Consider the following 27,863-nt stretch of genomic DNA (forward strand, 5'->3'; position numbering starts at 1 on the left):
CCAAGGCAGTCTGTACCCCATCTTTCTGTAGCTATAATGCACCAAGTTCCTATGTGGGAGGGGTTGGGGCATGGCTTTAGCCTTCATGGATTTTAAAATAATCTGTGAGCAATTTATTGTGACTATGTATAACTAACTATGTAATTGCTTCCCTTTCCCATATTATGAGTTATGCATAATAAGCATATGCATAACTCAGAACACTGTTTTACTTGATGCAGACATGGTTAAAAAAATCAATTTTATCTTAGTGCAGAATGTACACAGCACTTTAGGTACAAAGCAGAAACAAGTTCATTTAGTAGTTGGAAATAGGCATTTGGGAGCAGAAGTGAAGCAACTGACGCTTTCTAAACAGTCACTCTTCCAGTTTCTCTGTGGCAAGTAAGATTCATCTCTAGGCAATTAAGAATAGGTGGGTTTTTCGGGGGGCTGGGGTGTTTGTAAAGCAATTAATTCCATTAAGATTTTTGTAAATGGGAAGAGAATTGGTGGTAGGCTTATTTAGGCCACTGATGTGCCATAAATGTTCTTAAACAGATACGTATGAGCTAATAGTAAAAATAAAAAGTTATAAAAAGAATTGTAGATTGCCTTAAATTTGCACTTAGAAGATATTAGTGAGACCATTGACAAAAGGCTGAAGCCCTTCGCAAGTGACAGGTGCGTTTTCTCAATGATATTTAGGGTGGGCCAGATGGAATGGGCCAGAATACTGTTACATGAGTTAACCAAGGCTGTGAGTATCAGAAGCCCTTTGAGACCCACAGCATTTATTTCCTACAGGGCAGGGATCAGTTGGCCAATGGTGTTCCCCACAGGGAATTTAGTTGCTCAGCTGATCCAGTCATGTCTACCTGACCATCACATACGATGTTAGCTGTGCAGTGGGTGTGGTTTGGGGAAAACAACCTTGTAGATCAAATTGGGACCTGTACCAGAAGTTCCCCACTGCTTAACAGAGATATTAAAGTTTAAAAACAAACAATTACAGCTTCTTTCTTCTTCAGCTGCTCCAATACGAATCAATACTGTAGTCAATGTGGCAGTTACAGAATATCGAAGCACGAATATTCAGAAATGTGTCATTTGTGTAGATGAGTGGTGTCAGGTGTTATCGTTTGGGTTGAGCCCATGTAGTGTTAAGGTGTCAGGTCCATACACCCAGAAGCGTTCTCTTGTTTCCAGTGTTCTTGGATTAGATGGCAGTAACTGACAAATCAGAGATGTGCTGACTACTGGTATCTGAATTGAAGTGATCTGGTTGTTCCTTTTTAATATATATATTTGCAAATATATGATCCCTGAAATGTATGTGTAAAATGTATAATTTTAGCCACCTAAATAGTGGCTAACAACATTTAGGAAATTATGTGAAAACAACATTTAGGAAATTATGTAATCCCAGGCTTCTTATTCTGTGAAGTGAATATTTTGATTTGAACTTTTTTTCATTGTCTTTTTCTCTTGCTCTCTAAACAGATCAGACGCCGACACCAACTCGTTTTTTGAAGAACTGTGAGGAAGTTGGCCTCTTCAATGAGTTGGCAAGTTCATTTGAACATGACTTCAAGAAAGCCACAGAAGATGATGAGAAAAAGGCAAGAGGCTAAGCCTTTTCATTGAGCTAAAATTTTAGGAGCTGTAAGAGGGGATTTGTTGTTCTGTAGTGTCCTTAAATTATGTTCATCTTGGGATTTTAAGATGCATGCATCAGCAAACATTATGAGCCAGGAGGGCTCATCTGCTGTTGCATTTTACTCTGACAGTGGCCTGCATTGAGTGCGTCATATGATGCCACGCGGAAGTCGTGAAAATCATGGCATTGTATTGAGTCAGATCAATAGGCAATCTAATTTGGTACTATCTGTGCTCACTTCCAGCAACTTTCCCAGATCTGCCATAGTTCTGTCTTCATCTTGCTTCCTAAGCTTGGGACAATATCTGTGTGCAAAGCTCTTATTTGTAGCTCCATGCCTTTGGTCCTTCTTGCTTGTGTTTTGCATACAGTGGTTCATTCATTGCTTATAGCAGTCAGATGGTTAAAGGCACCTTGAGTATTAAAAAGAAAAAAGAAAAAGCCCAGCCGCATCACCTTTCTGTTTTTGAACGCATGCTAGCATTTAAATGCGTGATTGGCATCAATAATGACAGGCACTTAAAGTACCACAGAAACTATGTTTTCTGCCCAGAGAAATTGCATTGTAACTAAACTGAAGTAGTGGGTTTGCTGTGAGAGGTGAAACACAGTGTTGAGATCTGACCATTATCCAAGCACTGTGTCCAGCTGCGGCCCTCGAGGCAAGAAGGGAGAGGGATCACTTCTGTAGACTATTTTTCAGCCCTGGAGAAAGGAACAGCAGCCCACCTGTCTGCCAGTGAACAAATGTCTTTGTCCTTCTTGAAATGAAAAGGGTACCACTTTTGGAATGTAGTAGCTAGCCATTATTATTATTACCAGCCCAATTAAATATATGTGTATATATAATTGCATAATTATTATATTAAATATAATTATATCTAATTATATAAAATAATAATAACAACAACAACAACAACAACAACAACAACAACAACAACAACAACAACAACAACAACAACAGTTTGAATGGCTATAGTGATCAAGGAGCTTGAATGAAGTCTTCAGGCAAAACGCTTTTTCCATTTTATCTGTGAATTAAGTTGCCTACCACTAGATTTGCAGAAGAGAGCAGAATATTTACCATGTTGACTAAGTAGAAGGATTTTCTTGCATTCATTACAGGGCTTAAAAAGAGACCTATAAGAGGGATTATTATTATTATTATTAGATATTGCAAGCTTTGGAGTCAGCCATAGCTGAAGTTAGGTTTCAGAGCAGCCATGTAAGGAATGAATGAAGTAGCAAAGCCAAAACAAAATATATGCACCACCCAAACTTCTTCCCAGAATTCTTTGAATATCCATTTTCATGAATTTATATTTTAAAATTAGTCAGGGTTTGTTTTGTGTTTCAGGGCATTCTGAAAAGAAAACTTGGGTAACACATCTTTAGTACAACTCTTTTTGTTTTGTTTTCCCCCCAGACTGAATTCTGCTTGCTAAACAAGTAGACCTCTGTATTCAATCATCTTGTTTCTCAGCTGTGTAAATCAAATTACATTAATGTCTTTCCAAAGACTGTGTCTTTGGGAATTCAGACATATAGATATAAAATATCTCTTGCTTTTCTTTCTTTTGAAGGGGCCCCCAAAGCAGCTGACATAGTTACAATTACGTAGCAAAAAAATTAAAACAAAACAGTAAAACAAAGCAAATCCATTTAGCAGCCAAAAATTAAAGAAATGATGACCAGCTGGGCTTTTATCCCTCTCACTAGCCATGTATTGTTGCAGTAGTCTCACCTTCTGATGCAGTGTCATTTTCACAGTGAGGTGGTCCTCCCATGTTGCATTTTTTATTACTATTTCAGCCCAGAATCTTAATCTTAGCATTTATTTTGAGGGTTGTTTTTTTAATGAAATGGTAGACAACCCACAGTCTAGCCAGATATTTTATACGTTAAGACCACCCGTAATCCTGGTGTTGTACTGTTTTTTAATAGCTACCCTTATGAATTCTTCGATTGCTGGAAGTTTTATTTCTTGTTTAATAGGACTTGGGCTTAATATTTCTGACCTCCAACAAGAGACTGCCGCAGTTCAAAGCTTGGCTTGGTGTCGGCAGGCCGAAGGAATTACCCCTGCTAGTACTGACTTGGATTGTTAGATCCAGCTGGTTTGCTATTCAGAAAACTTGGCAGGGGCTGCTGGGCACATTCATGAGATGCTTTGAACATTTGGCTGAGTTGAGTCCAGTTGCTAGAGCTCGTTTTAGTTCATGTGGGATTTTATTTTTTATTTTTATTTTGTCCTGGATAGCTCCAGCCACAGAGGTTTTTTTTGTGGTAATTAAATGCAGAGAGGGTATTTCCAGACACACTGTTTTGTGGGTGATTGGTCTTCCCAGTCACTGCGCTAGTCATGTGTAATCCATGCATTTGGGATGCCAACCCCTGCGCCATTCACTCCTAGATTCTGAGGTGCTTTCTTGGCACGCAGCAGGAAGCACAATGGGCACGACATCTGGAAGCACATGTAGCAAGGGAGGCGGCTGTTTTGCGTTTATTCCATCCTCCCAGTTGCTCAGGTTGGTGACATCGCTGTCTCCTCCCCTTCACCCAAAGTTTGTCCTCAGAACAAGCCCGTGAAGTGGTTTAATCTGAAAAATAACTGGCCAGTGAGCTTCTTGATGAAATGGGCATTGAAACAGAACACACACACCCCAAATCCCTTAACTGGTATATGTTGGTTCTCTCTGGGAGATCTAAAGGGTTTTAAACTTTTTCCTTAATTTTAAAATGTGTGTAGTGATGTTTAAAGGTAAAGGGGCCCCTGACCATCAGGTCCAGTCGTGTCCGACTCTGGGGTTGCGGCGCTCATTTCGCTCTATAGGCCGAGGGAGCCGGCGTTTGTCCGCAGACAGCTTCCGGGTCATGTGACCAGCATGACAAAGCTGCTTCTGGCGAACCAGAGCAGCACACGGAAACGCCGTTTACCTTCCCACCGGAGCGGTCCCTATTTATGTACTTGCACTTTGATGTGCTTTCGTACTGCTATTCAAAGACATATATGTAGAAGTCTTTGTTGGAGTAGCTCCTCTCATCATAGTTCATGCTTCCTCTCCTGTCTGCATTTTAACATACAGCGGTACCTTGGAAGTCGAACGGAATCCGTTCCAGAATTCCATTGACTTCCAAAACATTTGGAAACCAAGGAAAAATGAATTTGAAAATGAACTTCTGAAGTAACCAAGGAAGCTCCTGCAGCCAACTGGAAACCGCAGACAGTGCCGGATTTACGTATAGGCTAAACAAGCTATAGCTAGCTTAGGCCCCCACTCTCTTGGGGGCCCCCCAAAAAATTAAAGGGAAAAACCCTGGATGTACATTTCCAAAAACATAAGATAAAAAACAAATAAAATGAAACCTACATACAGCAACAGTGTTTTGTGTTGTGTAGGCTCCTATTTTGTTATGTGCAAATGGCTTTAGATACCTATTAGGTCCATAAATTACCATATAGCATATATTCAACACAAAAAACAGTGACACTTTGTTGTTGACAAAGGACAGCTGGACATATAAAGGGCCCCGTTACCTTCAGTAGCTTAGGGCCTCATCAAACCTAAATCCGGCCCTGGCTGTGGCAGTTGCGTCAGACATTCGGGTTCCAAAGAACGTTCGCAGACCGGAACACTTCTAGGTTTACGGGGTTCAGGAGCTAAAATGTTTGACTCGCAAGGCATTCAGGTTCCAAGGTACGATTGTATTTACCGTGTTTTATGTAGTTAGAGCATTTGTACCCTACTCTTCAGCCAAAAAAGGCTTCAGAGCAGCTTACATACAATCCAAACAAGGGAGTCCCTACCCGCAGGCATATGATCTAAAACAAAAACATGACGTGCAAGGGACACAGATAGTGAGAATAAAAAGGAAAAAATCAAAATCAAAGCTTGGGCACCAATTTCCTACACCAGATGTTCCTATGATGACCAGCTGGCACAGCTGGGGGAAGGAGGTACCTGATGGAGATGGGCCTTCAGCAAAGCTCATGAAATGAGACCTGCTTCCTAACACCCCCCCCCCCACTGAGGCAGCTGGAGTGGCTGCCCCCAAATGACCATTGAGGGGAGAGGATGCCTGATGGAGCTGGCCTGTCACAGCAGAATCAGTGGAGTGAGCTGTGGTTCACAACTTTCCCAATGAGTTGTCTCCTGGCTAGTGACCTTCCACTTGGTACTCCACCAGGGAATATAAGAATCTGTTGTAGTGTGTATTGTACAGAACTGCAGAAAGGATGTGGCCATGTCCATACCAGTTCTCTAAGAGAAGTGTGGTGGCCCACACTTTAAGTGGCTTCTCATAAAATGGTCTGCTTTCAAGTCCATTTTCCACACAGGCAACATTTCTCAGTGGGCTACGTTTGGCCCAGGGGCCTTCGGTTGCTAAGGCCTCCTTCAGGCTCCCTAAACTTACAGTGCACAACTCTCATGACTTTCTTCTCAAGTGTACGGGTGTTAAACTGTCAAGAAATTAACAAGCCTATAACCCTACGCAAATAAATTTGCTCCAGAATCTGGAGTGGCTTTCAGGACCTTTTCCTCGGCATACTCACTTGGAAATTGCTCTCTCTGAAATCAGTGGCATTTTATTTCTACAAAAAAAAATATTCAGAATTGTAGCATTCATAAGATAAACTATGGTTTATCTCCATGCTTTGCAAGGAGGAAGCCCCAAGAGGCTCATTCCCTGGCATCCATAGTTTAAACAAACAACAACAACAACAACAACAACAACGGACTGAGTATCAGGCAAGGACTGAGTATCAGGCAATGTGGAAAGACCCTGCCTGAGATTTGGAGAACGTTAATTTTAAAATTAAGATAACTCTGAACCTGTGCTAAAGAAGCAAAGGGATAAAGGAAGCCACTAAAAGCAATTCCCTGACTTGAATACACCAAATGATGGGTTGCTCCTCATGTTCTCTTGCCTGTTTCTTCCCAGCGCTCATTATTATACCTTGTTTTTATCTTCTTGGCTTGTTCCAGAGGAGCTCCATCCCAGAACCTGAGAAAGCATTGTGCTGTTTTTGATTGCTTGAGGACTACTTGATGAGCTTTCACTCTTTCCTGCTTTGCCGCGCACACCCCCAAGTCCCTAGCTTTGCCATTTCCTTTTGCTATTGCTTTGACCCATTGATCTACGAAGGCAACAAGCTGCTGTTAATAAAATTGGAAAAGGCCATGTAGCGCTGTTGAAAATAGGTGTGGTGGCATGGTTCCAGGTTCAGGCATATGGTGAGGTTTTATTACAATGGGCTGGTCATAGATTTGCAATAACTCGTATGGCTCTCTTGTTGGCTTTTGATAAATCAAGCAATAATTCAAAAATGACTTATATAGTGGGTTGCAGCGCTTCTGCGAATGAAAGTGCCTTTTGTGACCGACAGGCATTTTAGCTTTCTTTTCATATTGCCAAGGCTTGGCGGAAGAAAAAATTCAGGGGAAGTTGCTTGTGTGAGAATTAACTTGCAGAATCTCAAAAATACTGCATTCCTTTTTTTAAAAATGAGATGCTAGAAAAACCACGCAGTCTGGCCTTCACCTGGGATGAGAAGGAATACACCTTAGTGAAGGGCAGAGCTGCTCCTGCACCATACATGGTATCTTTGCTTCTCCATGGAGCGCTCCATATTGACATGCAGTCTCAGTATTCTGAGTGCTGCCTCTCTTAGCATGCAAGAGCTAGTGGAAGCCTGAGGCTGGTGAAGGTGAACGATCAGACAGGCAGCCTGATGGCAAAGCACTAAAGTATGTATTCTGCTTTTCTATAGTCTTCTGGACCCCTCGATATGTCTCTACCTTCTACCCCAGACATCAAAATAAAAGAGGAAGAACCAGTTGAAGTGGACTCTTCCCCTCCAGACAGTCCAGTAGCGAGTCCACAGTCACCGCAGGCCAAGGAGAAGGTGAGCTTTCGTGAGTCGTCTTTTCATCTGTTTTTAATGACATTCACCCACTTCTTAAATTTATATTAAAAACAAAAACAAAACCCGCTTCTATCAGAAATGGCAGATATGTGTTCATTATCTTTTATGGTTATATACTGGCATAGTTGTAGGAGATTCAATAGAATGTGTCCTTTTGCCCCATCCCACCCCAGAGGGCCACTGCTAGACTTCCCTAATGACATTAGAGTGCCCAGGGCCGCCCCTTCGGCCAGGCTGGGTGGCGCAGGGCGCCACGGTGCTGGCCCGCCAGGGGGGCTGCCGCGCAGCTGCGCCCGCCTACCTGCCGGCTGCTCCTCCGCGCAGCAGCGCCCTCGGCAGCCACTCTGCACCCGCCCGCCCGTCGCAATGGGAAACGGGGCGGGGGGGCGCTGGAGGGATCTGTCGCACCAGGGCGCCAGAGGTGCTTGAGACGGCCCTGAGAGTGCCAGTTGTAACAGCCAGCTTCTCCATTTCGTGGGTGAACACATGAAAGGTGTGTTGATCATGCAAATGATGGCCAGCTTTGTGTCTCCCCCACATATTCCCACAAGCAACATGGGCTGGGGGTGGCTGCAAGATGCGCCTGAAGCAGGCCCATAGAGTAAGAAAAAGCTTTGACAGAATGAAGTTTGTAGAAGCTTGGTTGGTGGTAACTATTTTTAAAGCTCTTGCCTCCCTTGATAGGCATTGGGCTTGGATTCAGAGGACCATTTTCACTATTCTGGGTCCCTGCAAGCTTAGTAGCTGAGAGGTAGCAATCTGCACCTTCTGGCTTCACTGTGAGCAGAGTAGACAGAAACAAACATACAGAAAACGTGAGATTGCCGAGGCCTAGTAAGAAGATGCCATGGTGCACACTGTTATCTGAAGCCACCCCAGATTACTCCAGTCCTGGTGCATTCATCACGATTGAAGGTCCCAGGTGAGACACTTGAAAAGATAAAGGGAGTTTCTGCTCAAAGTTCTGAGAGTCGTTAAGAAACTTTGGTGAAATGGAAGAGCTTTGTAACTTTTAATGGCCTTCATTTCTCCTCTGCAATGTATCCTGCAGTGCCCTGCAAATCTCATCCATCCACACTTCTCTATTATTTTGCAATTAGAATAAATTATCTGGTATGATGACACATGATTTTAAAACAACTAGGTGTCCCTTTTGATGGCAAGCGATGTAATACTTGCATAATTTATATCTAGTCGCAATGGATGTGAATGGTTTGGGTTCCTTCCTTTGTGTGTCTCCCCCTTTTTTACTGTTGAATTTATTGTATATTTACAAAGCTTATTTGCTTCTTGCAAATTTCAGCCTAATGAGTGTGTGATTATTATCACATGCTCGACACAGGATTTAGCACTTTTGGTTTCTGTGGGTACAGTTGAAGTTAAGTTTCTGTGCTTCAGATTTCCCAGGAGTGGTGGTCCTAGGAATAATGAGGGTTGGTAGGAGGGATGCATTATTAGTCCCACAAAATTATAGTGCCTGGCATTCATTGAGTATGTGCATGTTTCTTAGGAGAGTGCTTCAAAGCCTGTTATCATTTCTACGCCTACTCCAACCATTGTACGCCCTGGGTCACTTCCACTGCACTTAGGATATGATCCTCTGCATCCCACTCTCCCTTCTCCAACTTCTGTCATCACCCAAGCTCCACCTTCCAACAGACAGCTTGGGTAAGTAAGGAGATCGGGAGTGGGGGGAGGTTAAGAGGCCTCATATTGGGCAATCAGTGAATGGCCAGGAGTTTCTCCTGCAAATCTCATGATTTTAGATTTTTGTAGAATTTGCCAGTTGTGTATGAACCTGCACAAGAGCAGACATGAAGGGGGAAATAGGATCCTGTTGTTTAGTCGTTTAGTCATGTCCGACTCTTCGTGACCCCATGGACCATAGCACGCCAGGCACTCCTGTCTTGCACTGCCTCCCACAGTTTGGTCAAACTCATGTTCGTAGCTTCGAGAACACTGTCCAACCATCTCGTCCTCTGTCGTCCCCTACTCCTAGTGCCCTCAATCTTTCCCAACATCAGGGTCTTTTCCAAGGATTCTTCTCTTCTCATGAGGTGGCCAAAGTATTGGAGCCTCAGCTTCAGGATCAATGCCTTGTCGTGGCGAAGGGGCTTGAATAACTCAGAGAAGCTATGAGCTATGCCATGCAGGGCCACCCAAGATGGACAGGTCATAGTGGAGAGTTTTGACTAAACGTGATCCACCTGGAGAAGGAACTGGCAAGCCACTCCAGTATCCCTGCCAAGAAAACTCCATGGACAAAGACAACAGGCATATAATAGGATCCTAGGGACAGTTAAATAATTTAGTACATGAAGAATTGACACACAGAGACAGCCAATTAAAGATTGAGAAGGGACAGGGAGAACCATCAGACTTAAACTATGTCTCATGCATAACACTTTTGCCGCAAGTTAAGGCTCCAGCCTCGTATCTGTCTACTTAAAAAGGTCTCCCGTGTCACTCCTACCGTCTCCTTCCCTTGAATAGAGGAAGGCTGAGCAGTCTTCTTCTGTAAAGGGCTCCAGCTTCTTGGACCCTTACTTGAACTGTTCTTGCTCCTTCTCTTTAACTTTAGAAAACCACCTTACTTGAATTTGTGGCTTGTTCGGGTTTCCAGATCTAGCTAGGACCATCTCCTGACTAAGAGCTGACCAAGGAACAGCTCTTGTCATGGGGGAGGTAAAACCTCTCCCCCTCTCCTTCCCGGAGGCCAAGGGCCAAACTGCAGCAAATGCATGTAGATGTAATACATGTATACCCTGTTTCTCCGAAAATAAGACATAGCCATAAAATAAGCCATAGCAGGATTTTTAAGCATTCAAGGAATATAAGCCATACCCCGAAAATAAGACATAGTGATAGGCAGCTTAACCTTGCAGGTTAAACTGTACCATACTTAATAAAAAAATAAGACATCCCCTGAAAATAAGCCATAGTGTTGTTGTTTTTTAGGAAGAATAAATATAAGATGGTGTCTTATTTTCGGAGAAACACGGTACATACACGATAGATGTATTTTAAAAAATGAATAAGAGCCACAGCATTTAAGACTTTTGAGTGAAGAAATGGTAGCTACTCAATTATTCCCCTCTCAGCTATTTTTTAATGCTGAACACCCCATCCAAGAAGGGGAAGCGTTAAGCAGCCCCCCTCCTGGCTATTCCACAACTGCTATGTGACCTCCCATGGCTTTTCTTCCATATATGAGATCCGTTAGGAGGTTGTTTCACGTCTCTGCCATATGAAGACTAGTTTGGCCCTGAGATGGATCCTCTCTCTGGGAAATGACTTCTGCAGGGAGGAGGGGATCTTTGGATGGGTTGGCCCTCCAAGGATCCCCCTCCGTTCTCTGCAGGAAATGGACCTTCACAGTAGGCCCAATGTTACAATCTCAAAATGCCTCCTTCAGCTAGCAGTTCCGGTACATCTGGAGAGCTCTCTCTCTCTGCAACTTGAGACCTCAGTAAGTATGGCTCCTATTTAAGATGCTGCTGCCAACCATACGTGGCCCTTTGACCATCTACTCTTGTAATTGCACATGCACTGGCGTTGAAAGGCCAGTGAACTTTACACCTGACTAGATGGCGTTCTGCTGAAAAGCATCTCTCTCTCTCTCTCTGTTGCACATCTCTCTAATCCATAATAGGCTCAAGTGATGGATGCTGGTTCGAAAGTTGTCGTTATCAAGCCAATTATCAGGAAATTTGAATATCTTTGCACATTCTGTCTAAACCTGAGCAGATCCATGTGAGCTGGGAGCACCTGTGCTTTTGTAGCCCATGTATATTCCAGCATAGAATATGGTATTACATTTGCTAACTCTGCTATTGCCAGAGCAGAGATGCCCAGCTTTTCAGTGCAGAGTTTAGGAAGCAGAAGGGGGCTCTGTGTGTCACATAGGAATCACCTGTGTCTGAAATGTGTTGGGCAGGGGATTTCTGATAGTACACACAAACTGGACTGCAATATGTTTTGTGTTTGTCTTTTGTTTTCTCCCAGATCTCCCACCAGCTCTGTACCACTTGTCATGCACCTTGTGAATGGACAGACCATGCCCGTCCTTCCTGGCCCTCCCGTTCAGATGCCTTCTGTCATATCGGTAATAGAAGCTTCCAGCCTGGCTGCTTTTGACAAAGGAAGGGACAGTTTTTCCCCTTTGTAGAGCATATGCGAGCACTTTAATTTGCAAAATTGACATCTCTCTCTCTGCCCCTCCATGTGAGATAAGCCCGGGCTAGCAGGGAGGATGTGGGGGTTGAGGGAGCCACCAGCCTGCATGTTAACAGCACCTGCCAATCACATTGCTGGGGGGGAAAGGCTCAAAACTGAAACTTCCATCTGAGCAGATGGCAGACACTGTTGGTTCCAAGGCTGGGAACTGCAGGCTCTCTGATTAGCTAGCTCTATGCTGAAATCATTCAAGCTTACAGAGAACATGTTGGCCTTTCCAAGCCAGAAAAACTCCCTCTCTGGCCTCTTCGGGGCATGAAATGGTTATTTAGCTTTTATTTCTGCAAATGAATTTTCTTGGGGTATGTGATTGACAAATGCAAGTACCTTCTGGTGCAGTTTGCATTGGTTCTGCTGCTGACTGTGCTATGCAAATCCACTTTTCTGTTTCTTTGTGGGTGTACTTTTCATCTATTTAAGTGTTCAGAAAGTTTATGCCATGTGTTGGAAATGAGAATTGTCTGAGGGAAAGCTCTAAATCTAGTATGTTAAGAGTTCCTGATTTTGTAGTTTAGGCACTTACTGCCTTTTCTCCAGGTTATCTCAGAAATACTGGCCGCCTGTCTTTTTCTCTCTTCAACTCCTATGGAAGTTAAGTGTGCCCATCGTAAAAATGCAAAAAGTGTGGTGCACCCCACAAAGAATTGCAGAAAGGAAAATAAATCCCAAGGGTGTCATCGGAAGCTTTTCTCTGCATTGTAATGATTAGTAGCAGTTTTGATCTTGCACTTAGTACGAGGAGTTCAGTGAGGTTTATATATTGTTGTTATGTATTTCCACAATAGCAACCCTGTTAAGTAGATTAGACTGAGAGAGGATTATGAGCCCAACATCATCCAGCGAGTTTTCTTGCTGAATGAGGATTTAAACCTGGGCATCTTCAGCCCAAAGCCCCCCTAAAGCCATTATACCACATTTGCTCTCCAAGCACAATACTACTGAATTGATATGGTGGGGTTAGTAGTCAAGATGGCCTGGATCCAGAACTCTACTCTTTTGTTGCTAGAAGTACCCAATTTCATGGCAAAAGCTTTCTGGCGGTTGGATTGCACATTACCGTTTTGCAGTGTACATTTAAGATACTGTGCACCTAAAAATCTCAAGCATAAAAGGGAATATTAGATCTAGGATTGGCCGTAGCTCAGTGCTGAGATTTGCTGCAGCACAATACGTGAAATGGTTCAGAGGAAACAAAAGAAAGCATTGGGTGTTTTCTCTTTCCTGCAATATCTTAACTTTTCTGAAACTGCCGTTGGTACTCCTCTGCTCTATTAAGCTGCTCCAATGTTTGTTTCTTTTTATCTCTCAAACACTGGTGATTAGATTTCTAACATGTACAGCTTATCAAGCAAGCTTTCTCGCCCACCCCTTCTCCTTCACTGTAGGAGTTAATCAACAAAACTGCTTAACTTATACAAGGTGTTTTCCATTCCCCTTCCAACTTATAGCTGGCAAGGCCTATATCTGTGGTGCCAAACATTCCTGGTATTCCCGGCCCTCCAATTATCAGCAGCGGCTCCATTTCACCATCAGGCCTTCCAGTGCACTCAGAAGCTAAAATGGTGAGTTGCCTTAGATAACAACAGAATCGGCAAGCTTGCCTATAGTACGATTTTAGGAAATGAGATGCAGCCATGGTTCCCCCCCCCCCGACATTGCCCCCTAACACAGTTATCTCATGGGGGATAACCTCAAAGCACGTGGTCACTTTCGGGTTGTTGTTTTTCTGTTAACACTTTTATTAAGTTCTAAAGCAAATACTGAAACCGCTAGCAGTTAAAAGAGAGTGCCGTATACTTTACCTTCTCCCCTAAAAGACAGCAATTTGTAGTCTGCCGGTGCAAGTTGCATAGTCTGTAACTGGATGGGATATCGTATATCCTTGTAAGGAAAGGAGAGTGGGGTAGAAAAGGGTAGGATAAGGAAAGGGCAGAACAGAGAGCAACATTCAGATGGAGGCAACCCAGGCATTCTTGTGACACCTAGGTACATTTATGAAGCCCCCTCATTTTTTCCCCTAGCGGATATTAGACACTGTCAGGAAGGTTCAGTGCCCAAAATATATTATGAAAACTATGGAAGAAGGTAGTTGTGAATATTGGCAATGTGAATGCTTGTCCACAGAAGTAACCTGCAGTTTCTTATGATTTCCAGATTCACAGAGTAGTCTTTCAGCCTGCTCTTCACTGCTGCTACACGGTGTCCCTGTGCTACAGTCCTTGGGGAGGAGAGTAGGAAAAAGAGGGAACAAACATGAAAATGAATGAATTTCTGCCCTTCATTTTCAATACAAAACAAAAAGCTGCTATAAGTAAATAGAATTTAGAAACTGAGTGGGAGACAACAGAAGGGTGGGGAGAGGCGTGAAGAGAGGTGAGTGGGTAGCGCACAAAAACAATGGAGTGTTTTGGAGAGTCATGAGCAAATACAGTGATGTACATTTAGGCTTCATTAGCTCTGTGGGTTAAACCACTGAGCCTAGGGCTTGCTGATCAGAAGGTCAGCGGTTCGAATCCCTGTGACGGGGTGAGCTCCCGTTGCAGTTCGAAAGCACGTCAAAATGCAAGTAGATAAATAGGAACCGCTACAGCGGGAAGGTAAACGGCGTTTCCGCGTGCTGCTCTGGTTTGCCAGAAGTGGCTTTGTCATGCTGGCCACATGACCTGGAAGCTATACGCCGGCTCCCTCGGCCAATAATGCGAGATGAGCGCGCAACCCCAGAGTCGGTCACGACTGGACCTAATGGTCAGGGGTCCCTTTACCTTTACCTTAGCTCAGTTGTCAGTTTTAGCTGGGACTAGATGTTGCAAGTTGCCTGTGATCTTCATTGAAAATGGTAACTACATGTACGGTCCCTCCCTCTGCTGGCACCTAGCTTGTGTCCTGACATCATCATAATGTCTTGCCTTGAAATAGAAACCTGGCTATCATCATCAGCATCTCCTAAAGAGTCTGGCCAGGCTTCATTCTCAACAGCCTGCATCTTTGTAGTAGTAAAGAGAGACCCGGGGGGGGGGGGTTTGTCGGTAAAAGAGAAATAAATGGTTGGGCCTCTCCTGACTTTGTATTGGTTTTTGTCCCTTTACAGAGGCTAAAAGCCAGCCTGACGCAAGGAGTTACTTCCTCACTAAATGGCAGTGGCATGGTGGTGGGTTCAGCAAGCACAATGGTGACGTCTCATCCTGAACAGGGCCAGATACTCATCCAGCACCCTGATGCACCTTCTCCAGCCCAGCCGCAGGTCTGCTTGAAGCTGGAACACATCAAAGCAGGACTTGGGAGGGGGGAGCTGTAATGTTCTGGGAAGGGGGGGCTATACCATGGGCATTTGAATTTGATTTGGCTGCAGCCACACTCCCGGCTTGTGGTATGACATCTGGTGGGAAATCCATTGGCTGCTACCAATTTCAGAGGCATTGTGTAAAAAGAACAAGTTTCGAGTATTCGCGACTGTGGAGGAATGAGGGGGAATTGTTTGGGTGGCTTCTAGATAGAGGCTCGGAACGAAACATGAGAACTTAAAAGGAGTTGAAAATTGATAAGACAAAAGCACAATTACCCTCTCTCACCTTTGGTTCCCATTGTCATACACAGTCAGGTGTGCTTTGCTGGCTTTAGAAACACTGTAAAAACCTGACTGATCCGTCTGCTACAGACAGTAGTGTGATGTGTATGTAACCATAGCCAATGTTGCCTCTTCTTGCATTCTACCATCCGTTCTTAAAAAAAAGAAGAAGTATTGTCCGTCTTTTAGTAGCCAGAAAGTGATGGTACATCACTCCACACAGCTCCCAGTTCATATTCTATGTCGCTGTAGATGCCTTGTATTTCTACATTCTGCCACCCCACCACCACCACCAGTGAGACCCAACCCTCCTTTTTCCCATTTGCCAACAACCAAGGTTGTTGATTCTGCAAGTAAAAATAAGCATAGAAATGTTATATGCATATAACTCATTTGTATGGGGTTTCTTTCCCCACCAGTTGCCAGATTTGGCTTTTCTAGCTGTAGAATCTGAGATGTTTTGGGCACTGAGTTCCAGATCCCCTGAACAGGTATAGGAAGCCTGTTGCCCTTCAGAGAAGCTACGTCTTTCACCCCGTTGCTTCTGTCACCATTGCTGCCAGACAGTTACCAGTTAGGCACCACAGGCAATTGGGACACAATCTGGAATATAGAAGCAATGTTTTCAGATCTTCTCTCTCTCTTCCTGTTTTAATGACTTGGGTTTAAATGCACCCCATTTGTTCCTGCCAGCTCACCAAATGCCAGCTTTCCATCAAAATCACCACCTGCTCTGTCAGCTAGACAGGCTTCCAGAAGTTTACTATCCATATGCTGCCTGACTGACAGTGAGTAGTAGCAAAGTGTAAACTGGTCTGCATAATTATAAAGCCCATTTGGTGGGGCTGAGCTAAGGTGGGAACCTGCAGATCTGTTTTGCTCTTGGCAGCTAGTTTTCTTTGTTCTCTTGAAATAATGGGAAAGGGTTTCAGTGTCCCTGTTGGTCCCACAGAACAAGAATTGCAAAGCAAATAGGTTAAAGGGTTACGGGATTATTACTCCATATGGCACAGTCCCTACTGGGTTGAAAGAAAGAAAGCATGAACACAATCAATATTTGAGTCACTTGCACAAATCTTACATTGCTATTCTGCCTAAATGTCCTGGTGAGAATTTGTGAGGATATGAGATCAAGAATCGGGGAAATTGTTCTGTGTTGTTACTAATTGGCCGCTGAGTGTTTAATGGGCTGCCCTGAGAGTGCACAAACTGCCCAATTAATCTTGTTCGTTAATTTCGGCAATTCTTTCATTCTTCAACCCCAGGTTTCCCCAGCTCAGCCCACGCCTAGCACAGGAGGCAGGCGGAGGCGCACAATGGACGAAGATCCAGACGAACGCAGGCAGCGTTTCCTGGAACGGAACCGGGCTGCCGCCTCCCGCTGCCGCCAGAAGCGCAAGCTCTGGGTGTCATCCTTGGAGAAGAAGGCAGAGGAGCTCACAACGCAGAACATCCAACTAAGTGTAAGTGCTTGGAACATATTAAATACTTTTCTTTCAATATTACAGATATCCACATTTCAATCACACACAAAAATACAATCTGCTTAGCTTTCACCTCCAACTTCAAATTCAGCAACTTCTTTTTCCAGTCTATTTCTGAAATTCTTTTGCAATAAGACAGCTACTTTGAGAACTTGTATAGAATGTCCTGGGAGATTGAAGTGTTCTCCTACTGGTTTCTCTGTCTTGTGATTCCTGGTCAGAATTGCAACTTATTACCAAATGTCTGAGTAATCCCCCTCCCTACCCTCCCACTATATATAAGGGTCTGGTGACTTTTGTTTCAGTGTATCTGAAGAAGTGTGCGTGCACACAAAAGCTCATACCAATGACAAATTTAGTTGATCTCTAAGGTGCTACTGGAAGGAATATTTCTATTTTATTTCTATTTTGTTTCTAGCTTTCTTGGTTACGGAATGGCTCCCTTTTCAACCTTCTGGGAGAGAGCCCACGCAAAAGGATACCTTTCAGTGACATCTGCACATCAGCAAAGGCAGCCTTTGGGTGCAGAGTTCTTTAAAGGGTCCTTAAGCCTTAGGGCTCAATTACAGCAAAGGTGTGAGAGTTTTGTTCCCTCCCTGGGATGCTCTCCTTTTTAATATCTTATCACTGAATGTCCTCCTACCTGGTGGTCTTCTGTTCTTGTAAGCAGGTAGCACATTCTGCCCACCCTGCAGTGACTCAAATCCTTGCCTAAGTGCATGCAGAGTGTTTTTGCTTTCACTTTTCCCACCACACTGAACCCTGGAAGGCCAGTTTCTCATGTTTTATTCCATATTTTATGGAATTTTGACCTAATTTGATTTGCTGCTGGAGGTAGTTAGGGGCCTCTTGGTTTGCAGTTCTTCTGTGGGATTTTCTTCCCACTACATATATTACTTGGCTGTTTTGGAAAGATCCCAACTTCCAGGAAGAAGATTTTGGCCTTGCCAGGCTGGTCCCTGGGAAGGGGACCTAATCCAGCGGTGGACATCCTGTCTCCCTGTGAAAGAAGAACGGAAGCAAGGACTTCCTTTTCACCCAAAAGGACTCCTCTGAGTTCTCTCCATGTTCATTGAATTAATCTCCCCACCCTTTCATAAGTGCCTTCAATGTTATCTTTGGAGTGCCTCAAACAGACTGCCATGGGAGGGTAACAAATGCAAGCAGCTTCTGCTCAGATGTTTTAAACGCAAGCTATGACCTGTAAGAGGCCACTCCTGCATACTAGAACCTAAGAATAGCTGTCACATTCCATGCAACTGTATTAATAAAGGTTGGAAGTATTGTGTGTGGGGGGGGGTGTCCCTTGGGTTCATGTCCAGTTGGTGCTGTGGCTCTTCAGTAGCTGCAATCTGCAATCTGTTCCTTGCGTAGAGGCTTGGCTTTCATTGTATTTCAATGATGGAAACGTGTGCCTTTAAACATTCTAGCAAGCTGCACATGTGTGGATTTTAGCCCACTCTATCCCATGGACTTGAAGTGGATAGCTATTTCTTTAATAATTAGAGCATTTTATATTGCAATTTTACTATGTTTAAAAATGCACTATTGTTTGAGGGATCTCCCCGCCCCCCCCCCCCGCCCCCCGGATTGTCATTCCCAGATTCAGCAGTGCAAAAGCGCTGCTTAAGCACAGAGTCAAGCTCCCTAAGATCAGGAGCATTTCCTGCTGCCGGTAACCAGCAAGAGGCTCAATCATGATGACTCACAACACACACACACACACACACACACACACACACACACACACACACCCCATTTTATACAATACCTACCCCAAACAATTAAGGACAAAGGTTTGAAAGGCTGGACATGAGAGCACATGCAATGAAGATAAATGTTTCCTTTCCTGCAGAATGAAGTTACATTATTACGGAATGAAGTTGCTCAACTCAAACAGCTTCTGTTGGCTCACAAAGACTGCCCTGTCACAGCATTACAGAAGAAAACACAAGGTTATCTCGGTAAGTGGGGAGCCTCTGAACATGCCTGCAGGGCCAAAGAGGGTAGGCTGTGTAGATGTTTCAATCTCAATACAGTTGTACCTTGGAAGTCAACATGTGCAAATTATTTACACCTGCTTATAGAAACATCCAAGGAGGTAGCAGCAGCCAAGGCAAATTTTGGGGCAAAGGAAACAAAACAAATACAGTCATACCTTGGTTCTCAAATGGAATCCGTTCTGGAAGTCCGTTCGACTTCCGAAATCATTCAAAAACCAATGTGCGGCTTCCGATTGGCTGCAGGAGCTTCCTGCACTCAATCAAAAGCTGCGTCAGATGTTCGGGTTCCAAAAATTGATCGCAAACCAGAACACTCACTTCTGGGTTTAAAGCGTTCGGGAGCCAAAACATTCGAGTTGCAAGGTGTTCCAGAACCAAGGTACGACTGTAAAGGTTCATCACTAGGAAGCCAGAGTAGAGTTAAGTTCTATTCCATAAGAACTAACTAGATCAATCCGCCAGGCAGGAAGAGGAGAGCCATAGGGATAGAAAAGGGATCTCGAGGTGGCTCCCAGTAGGTTTCCGAGCACAATTCAAAGTGTTGGTGTTGACCTTTAAAGCCCTAAACGGCCTTGGTCCTGTATACCTGAAGGAGCGTCTCCACCCCCATCATTCAGCCCGCACACTGAGATCCAGCGCTGAGGGCCTTCTGGCGGTTCCCTCATTGCGAGAAGTGAGGTTACAGGGAACCAGACAGAGGGCCTTCTTGGTAGTGGCACCCGCCCTGTGGAACGCCCTTCCAACAGATGTTAAGGAAATAAGCAACTATCCTATTTTTAAAAGACATCTGAAGGCAGCCCTGTTTAGGGAAGTTTTTAATATTTAATGCTGTATTGTTTTAATATTTGATTGGGAGCCGCCCAGAGTGGCTGGGGAGACATCCAGATGGGTGGGGTACAAATAATAAATTATTACAGTTGTTGTTTGTTGTTGTTATTATAGGTTAGCTGCTCAAACATAAGCTCCCCAAATCTCTGGCTGAATCTCAGAATTTAGCTGGGCTGTAATAGCAGGGAATAAACCAGGGACAGGGAACCTTTTTCTTAGTTGAGGGCCCTATTCCCTTGGGTATCTGTATGCTGGAAGTGGAGTCAGAGGCAATAACAGATGGAGACAGAAACAAATGTGTCCTGGATTAGCTAAACTGAAATGAGGACTTCCTTGCTCCAATTTTCACAAGGCTATCTCAGATTCCCAATCCGGAGTGCAGATGTACTCGGAAGTAAACCCCACTGGATTTGATGGTGATACAGATATTTATCTATTTTAATTTATTTAGAACAGGCTTCCTCAAACTCAGCCCTCCAGATGTTTTTGGCCTACAACTCCCATGATCCCTAGCTAGCAGGACCAGTGGTCAGGGATGATGGGAATTGTAGTCTCAAAGCATCTGGAGGGCCGAGTCTGAGGAAGCCTGATTTAGAACAACAGACAATTAAAGCTGCTATTCTGGAAAGAAAGTGAAGGCAATTCCTTTGTGACCATAGTATGTGTGTGCACTCGTACACAGAGAAGGAAACTTGGGGAGGGAGGGCCTTCTTTTTTCCCATGCCATACAACAGGAAAAAGATGCTTTAAAAAGAATCAATAAATTGTTATTATTATTATTTTTTTAAAAAATGTTCCCTTAATTGTTCTGAGATTACAAAAAAGCACAGCAGATTACTTTAAAGAACCAGGAAAAATAAAGAGGAAACTATCAGGAAGGAAAGAACTCTGATGGGATAGAAGAATAGGGCAGGGGAGGTGTTCCTGCCTCCATTCCTTTCATTTAAACTGCTTCTTCACCCCTGATCTATTTATCTACCCCCCCCCCGACTCAAGCACCCCATTTCCACAGCCTGGGTTCTTGAAGTCTCCTGCATCAGTTCAGTTAGTAAGATTTGGGATCTCTGTAACCCTTTGATGCTTGAGACAGGAGAGACTTTGGGCCGGATCCTTCCTTGCCTAATATTTATAGTGCCATTTTGGCAAAACAGCTTAGCTTGGCTGGGGGGGGATGCAGAAGAGGGTAGGAGAGAGGGAACAATAATACACAAGACAAGAGACTGTTTGCGCTGCAGAAGGCATCACTGTTGTGGGTATTGAGAAATGCCACTTGCCTGCAGTGAACACACATTCGCGCCTTGCAGAGCTCTTGGCATATGCTGTTTATTTTTATTCACTGCAATGACTCACCGTTTGAGAAATGTGGCAGTGAAACCAAACTGACTCCCTCTTCTGCCTCCCAAGGCTGTTCCTTTGTGTACAATGCAAGAAGGCAGCATGATTCCTCCACCACCACGCCCGTTACCATTTAGAATTTATCATTCGTATTATTAGTCTTTGTTGTCTGCTTGCTGCAGGAATAGAAATTCAGTTTGCATCTGCATATTAAAAACGAAATTATCTCTCTCTTGCACATGCACACAGACACACAGTATTTTTTTATTATTGAGATTTGTGACTAAGCAATTCCTTAAACAAAAATGCCAGAGAGCATGGATGGAGTTACAGCTTCCTCATGCACAGTTGGGTTATTGTATTTGTGATACCTTGCAAGTAATTTTTATGTTAGGCTGGGAATGCCAAAATACCATAATCTGCAAGGAGACAACAAGGCAAAACAACACAGGATTTGCAGTACACTGTCCTAAAGGTTTGTTGTTGTTGTTCAATAGGACATGAAAGTCAACTCAAAATTTGAGTAAATAATGCTGAATGGCATGTGAATACTGGTTTGAAACAGCACTGTCGTGTACCTATTGTAAGGCTGGATTTTCCTCCTGTGTTTCTGGGTACACAGGTGCACTCTTGGGGACAAAAGTAGCAGCTCATGGCAGTTTTTCCCTGCTTTTGAGCTTGACCACAAGTCAATAAGTGTGTTTGTACTAGCTTGTTTTCTGGGATGTATACCGACAACAGATGGTGCTATTCACAGTGGATTCCGAGTGAAGGCACTTATCACGTCTCCATTTTCAGGTTTCGTTCCAGGAAAGGTTTCTCTCTAAAGAAGCAACAAGCTTGAATCCTCCATGATGTTCCACATCATGTTCTAAGACTTCACATAGAATATTGGATCTTTGAGCTGGAAGGGTTCCCGCATCCCACTTGAAATAGAGCCCTCTTGAGTTGGCAGGTGTGCTGTTGTCAATGGAGAAGAGCTCTGTTCAAAGCTACTGGGGTGTCTGCTGCTTGAAACAGGGGGTCTTGCCCTGGCAGGGTGAGCTCTGTTTTGAGTAAGCTGGAGCTTCTCGTAGGTCTTCTAGAACAGTGTTTCCCAACCTTGTGCCTCCAGCTGTTTTCGGACTACAATTCCCATCATTCCTGACTACTGGTCTTGCTAGCTAGGGACAATGGGAATTGTAGTCTCAAAACATCTGGAGGCACAAGGTTGGGAAACACTGTTCTAGAAAGCAACACAGGCTTGGTATTTTTTGTTTCTTCTTCTTCTTCTTCTTCTTCTTCTTCTTCTTCTTCTTCTTCTTCTTCTTCTTCTTCTTCTTCTTCTTCTTCTTCTTCTTCCCATAACGAGTGCTGAAATCATGCTGATGAACCTCTAGCCGCATATATATGCCCTGATAATTTTGTTGCTGTTTCTTGTGGCGGATGTTGAGAAATAGTTTCCAGAACTGTGAAGTAGTCATGTTTAGCTGCTGCTGAAAGAAGGTGGCAGGCAACGTTAAGAAGGCACAGTGCTGGAAATAATTCATCATACCTTGTACTAGTATGATGAATTAGAACTAGGAACTAGGGCCTTCTCGGTGGTGGCGCCTGCCCTGTGGAACACCCTCCCAACAGATGTCAAAGAGGAAAACAACTACCAGACTTTTAGAAGACATCTGAAGGCAGCCCTGTTCAGGGAGGCTTTTAACGTTTAATAGATTACTGTGTTTTATTTTTCTGTTGGAAGCCGCCCAGAGTGGCTGGGGAAACCTAGCCAGATGGGCGGGGTATAAATAATATATTATTATTATTATTATTATTATTATTATTATTATTATTATTATTATTATTATTATAGTGATTGCAGGACTGGTTAAAGTCTGGTCCATCCAGGTTCTCATAGGGGACTTAGCCCGTTCTGTTTACAGGTGGAGTTTTAATGAAATGCCTTTCAAAAATCACCCAGAAATGCACACTTAAAAATAAAAATAAACTTGCAAGATGGCCCGAAGTTGGCATGCCACCTCCGTTCTCCCTGTCTCTTTTAAGCTTATAAAGTATTTAATCCTGCAGTGTTTATGTGGGGGGGGGGGCAGCCATGGGTTTTTTTTATACAGTTCCCCCTGAGAGTGACAGAATATCACCATATTCCATCGCAAGAAGCCCCAAGTGCATGCTGTTCAGGCTGTGGGCGAATGGATATCCGATTTTATTTAAAAAAAATTAAAGCGGGTGTGAAGCAGAGGCAGTGCATAACCCCCAGGCTGCCTCGTATCAGAATACACTCAATTGTGGATTTTGAGGAGGGCCACCAGTCCAATCTGGGTCATGATCTGCCTTGATGATCTGTTTTGGAATCCTAGTAGGGCAGATTCCTCCTCCATCTCTACCTTGTACATCCTGAAGGAGGCAAACCATGTCAGCGTTCCTCTAGAACAGGCATGTCCAACAGGTAGATCATAATCTACCGGTAGATCATTGGATGTCTGCAGTAGATCAATGGTAGATCATTGGCTCCCCCCAAAGAAGCTGAACAACTGCGGCTCCCCTTAAAAAAGCTCAACAGTTTACCTCCTCCCTGAAAAAACTCAACAACTTTGACCTGAACCCTCCCCCCAAAAAATCGGTCTTCCTTCTTCCTAAAAAAAGTTCAACAACTTTGACCTGAACCACAAGGGGGGGGGTAGATCACTGCCAGTTTTTAACTCTGTGAACAGATTGCAGTCTCTTGGGAGTTGGCCACCCCTGCTCTAGAAAAATATCCAGAAGATGGATTTGTCACAACAGTGACAGGTGACACACAGTGTGGATTGTGCTGTCTCTTCACCTGTATTTGCTAGAAAGATTCTGTGGAAACCTGGTTGAATTACTTAAGCTGCAGTAAAATGCGTTGGTGGCGTTTGCTGAGTCAGTAGCTGGTCTTACTGCTTTCCACCCACAGGGTGTACTTCAGAAAAAGAAAGCTACCTAACACAAGATGATGAAATGCATATGGTGGGAAGGGACCCAATGGCTGCCCTGTTGTAATCTACCGACCTATGGGCTCCTTTAAGCACTTAGCACATGGTAAGAGACAACCTTTTTCCTAACTCCTCTCTCTTTCTCTTTTTTGAAAAAAAACAGAAAGCCCCAAGGAGAGTTCTGAGCCCACAGGTTCGCCGGCTCCTGTCATCCAGCACAGCTCTGTGACGGTCTCTCCCAACGGGCTGGCTGTCCGCTCTGCAGCCGAAGCCGTCGCCACATCAGTCCTCACTCAGATGGCAAGCCAAAGGACAGAACTGAATGTGCCCATGCAGTCACAAGTCATTATGGCTCCCCACTCCCAGTCTGCTGGCAGATGATGTCGCAAAATGTGTGGCGTAGAACTAACCAATAAGAACTTGCAGCTGGAGAGACTGATCTAAGCCCCTCGATCGATATGGGGTGGATACATTTTTGTTTTTGTTTTTTCTTAAAAGTGAGTTAAGGGCAGCTACGGAGCTTCTAACTAAGTATATCCCCATTCACATCCTGGCCCAAAGTAGTACGATGACCATCCTGTTTCTAAAAGATGGCTTCAAAATCAGCAGCTTCGCCACCCCTTAGGGACGATCGGCCGTCGTATGGAGTCAACAGTCCACTTAGCCTTGCTCAGTGTGGTCTTAAATGGTTAATGTTCAGGTATAAGTTCCACTAACACTAAGCCTCCTTTAGCTTGGTTACTTACGGTGCTTTTTAGCAAAGGGAAGCAGCTCTTGGAAGAGGCTGTGGCATTTTGCTGGTGATGCCCATTTTTATGAAAAAATTTAGCACCCCCGCGGCTTTCAGACATTTCCAGTGCACCCATCACCACCGCTGTAGCTGGCTTTCAATTCTGCACTTTCACACCAGGACTGCAGCTCAAGGCTCTGGAGGTGGTAAGCTCCGTAACCTTGTAGGTTTGATTTCCCCCCCATTCCCGACCGTTTTGTGAAGCAAGCAAGCAACCTCACTCGTAGCTGCTGCGGCTGAGGGGCTGTTGGTAGTTGCCGCAGTGGAAATGGAAAACCTGTTGCACGCATCTCAGACTGCAAAGTCTGCAGGGAGGAGTGCCTTAATCGGTCACCTTTTCATCGGGCACAGTTCCTAGCCCGGTTTGGCTGTGGAGGTAGCCGTCAGAAGTACGATAGGAAGTACTTGGCGTTCCAGTTGCTAGGAAGAATAAGCAGTGCTTCCACTGGGCAGAAGGCAGAGCTCTGACACTCTGTGCACCCACCCCCGCCTCTCCTGCATCTAGCAGAACCTGACTAAAATCAAAACAATTAGGATCTGTATGTGTGCAGAATACGCACACTGACGGGGTCGCCCTAAGTTTGTCACCTGCTCATGCCAAGCTAAGCTGAGCTGATGTCAGAGTTGCCCTGCTTTTGAAGGAGAGGCGGGAAGCCTCTCCATAGGTCACACATTTGAAAGATTTCAAAAAACCCTTTAACCCCTGCACATTTCAAAGGATCGTCTGTTGCATTTAACCCTGTGAACTTGCTAAGACTGTGGCCTTAAATCATGGAGTGTCTCTTTCAAGGGCAAGAGGCTGGGAGGAGCATTCTTCTCTTTTCTCTTCTTGCCCCTGCTTTGAGTAATGATGCACCCACTTGCACCTTCTCCCAACCACCCCTTTCAAATGCAGGACTTCTAGACCTTCTATACAAGGGTATATTACGGGAAACTAAAAATCTTGGCATTTTTAAAGGGCACTTGGGAGTAGTTTTCTTCCTGTTGCCTCTGCTTGTTGCCAAAGTGCATTTGTGTGTGTGTGTGTGTGTGTGTGTTGCGTGTGTCTTTTCCTCAAGTTGGCCTTGAGCTTTTGCTAACTGGGTAGCTGTAGATATCTAGCCTGTGTCCCTAGCAAGCGGGAAGCAAGCCTGTGACAATTATGCTGCTGCTGCTGTTAGAAGAGAAGCCCATAAATGCCAACATTTCCTTCATTTCATCTTTCTTAAATATGTTTTTTTTTAAAAAATCATTTGAAACCATTCTGTTCTTTTTAATGGGCTTTGTGCACCATGCTGCCAAACCGCGTAAGGTTCACCATTAATGACTTTTTTAAACCCCAGTTTTGGCAGATTTGCCCATTAGAATATACATCAGCCTATTCAAGAATCTCGGTATCAATTGCACAATGTGCAAACGACGGGACTTGTGCAGATTTTCCACAGTAGATGATCTCCCTCGTCTTCCTAGCTTCTCAGGGCCTTGACATCATTGCTTTTTGACCCATTTCCTTGCCTTGGCATGATCTCGGTTCTAGTCACTTATTCCGTGACCTTATATTTATCCTTTCTCCTCCTGGGTTCCTTTTCCTTCCCCCTTTGTTTAAAACCAGCAAGAAACTTACTCTAAATGTCTGCAGACTTCCTTTTAGCAAGCATTTCAGACATCCGGTCACTTGTCTTCTGTCCTCCATCCTGCACCCCCCCCCCAGCCTTCCCCCTTATTTGATATGTTGAACATGCACAGAGGCAAGTACTTTGAATATAACTTGTCCCAACAGGGTATCTGTTTCCTTAGTGACAGCTCTGATAACAAGACACAGCAGGTGCAGCAGCCAGGATCCTCTAAGGATAATAGAACAGGAAAGGAGCTTGCTGGCTAGAGGACAGGTTGTAACTCCCCCCCCCCCTTTGGCCCCTTTCAAAGCCCAACAATGCTGTGTTTTCATTTTAAAAAATCTCAGAATCCTTTTCCTGGTTGAATGTATGCCAGAAAAAAATTAAAAGGTAAGGTCTTCAGCGTGGTCCTGCTTTCTAGGGGAAAGGGGATTGAGGTAAAGTTGAATCCAAAATACAGTGGTGCCTCGACTTACGAATTTAATCCGTTCCGAAAGGCACCTTCGTAGGTCGAAAAATTCGCAAGTCGAAAAACGCCATCGTAAACACGATTTCCCATAGGAGTGCATTGGAAACGGAAAAATTCGTAAGTCGAAGCAACCCTATCTAAAAAATTGTAAGTTGAAAAATCGCTATCTAAAACCACCGTGGTTTCCTTTCGGATGCCATTAGCCCCATTCGTAAGTCGGAAAATTCGGTTGTCGAGTCGTTCGTAAGTCGAGGTACCACTGTATGAATTGGTATCACATCTCTCATTAACAGACGCCGTGCTCTTGTGGGAGATGATACCTGAAGCTGATTCTAGTATTAGTCATACCACCAGCCCTCCTAACTGCGTACTGTTGATTCAGGTGCTCAGTGGCTCCTCGGAAGAGGCCTCCTTCAGCGCTGCTCCCTGAGATCCCTTTAGCTGGAAATGCTAAGGACTGAATCCCTGCATACAAAGCACACGCCCTGTGCCCCTTTTACTATGGCCTCCATCCGCATCAGAATCTGCTAAACAGATTTTGATTGGGCGTTCAATAGAAAGTCACCTTAAGCCTGGCTCTAGAGCAGCCTTTCCATAACTTTGGGTCTCCAGTTGCTGTTGGACTACAAATCCCATCATCCCCAAGCCAGTGGCCAGGGGTGGTGGCAGCTGTATAGGCATCCCCCCATTTACGCAGGGGTTATGTTCCAGGTCATCATGCACATAAGCTCATTTCATCCTCTTCGAGTGCCAAACACGGCATGCGCAGTTGCACATGCATCAAACTCGCACAAATTGAGAGTTGCCTGTATTCCAAAAACGTCCGGGGACTCAAGGCTGGAGATGGCAGCTGTGGAGCCATGGGAAAGAGATTGTGCCCCTTGCTGCCTGCCTCTCAGGGATTCCTTGTCTCTGCCCCATCCTGCTGCTGCCAGTGGCTGCCGCAGCCCTACTTCCTACGGGCCATGTTTCCTTAAGGTACAGTCTAGCAGTGTGCGCATACGTGCGCAGCCACGATACATAGCAAGAAAAGGCGCAGAGACAACAG

At 44.4% G+C, this 27,863-nt stretch overlaps 1 protein-coding gene across 2 annotated transcripts in view; it reads left to right on the forward strand.

Annotated features, from left to right (window-relative positions):
- The window catches only part of LOC118077052 (cyclic AMP-dependent transcription factor ATF-7), a 101,894-nt gene extending 75,479 nt beyond the window's left edge, over positions 1–26,415 (forward strand). The window contains exons 4-12 of one of the 2 annotated variants that reach the window (XM_035100341.3): positions 1,483–1,601; positions 7,413–7,547; positions 9,079–9,236; positions 11,574–11,673; positions 13,253–13,366; positions 14,893–15,045; positions 16,635–16,832; positions 18,709–18,817; positions 24,125–26,415. In XM_035100341.3, coding sequence (XP_034956232.1) covers positions 1,483–1,601; positions 7,413–7,547; positions 9,079–9,236; positions 11,574–11,673; positions 13,253–13,366; positions 14,893–15,045; positions 16,635–16,832; positions 18,709–18,817; positions 24,125–24,342 — 1,304 coding nt within the window. In that variant the 3' untranslated portion in view covers positions 24,343–26,415. The remainder of the gene's footprint in view (positions 1–1,482; positions 1,602–7,412; positions 7,548–9,078; positions 9,237–11,573; positions 11,674–13,252; positions 13,367–14,892; positions 15,046–16,634; positions 16,833–18,708; positions 18,818–24,124) is intronic. The other variant, XM_060272070.2, reaches the window with a different exon arrangement.
- Positions 26,416–27,863: the final 1,448 nt, after the last annotated feature.

The sequence above is a fragment of the Zootoca vivipara genome, chromosome 2, assembly GCF_965207765.1.
Source record: "Zootoca vivipara chromosome 2, rZooViv2.hap1.1, whole genome shotgun sequence".
Lineage (NCBI taxonomy): Eukaryota > Metazoa > Chordata > Lepidosauria > Squamata > Lacertidae > Zootoca > Zootoca vivipara.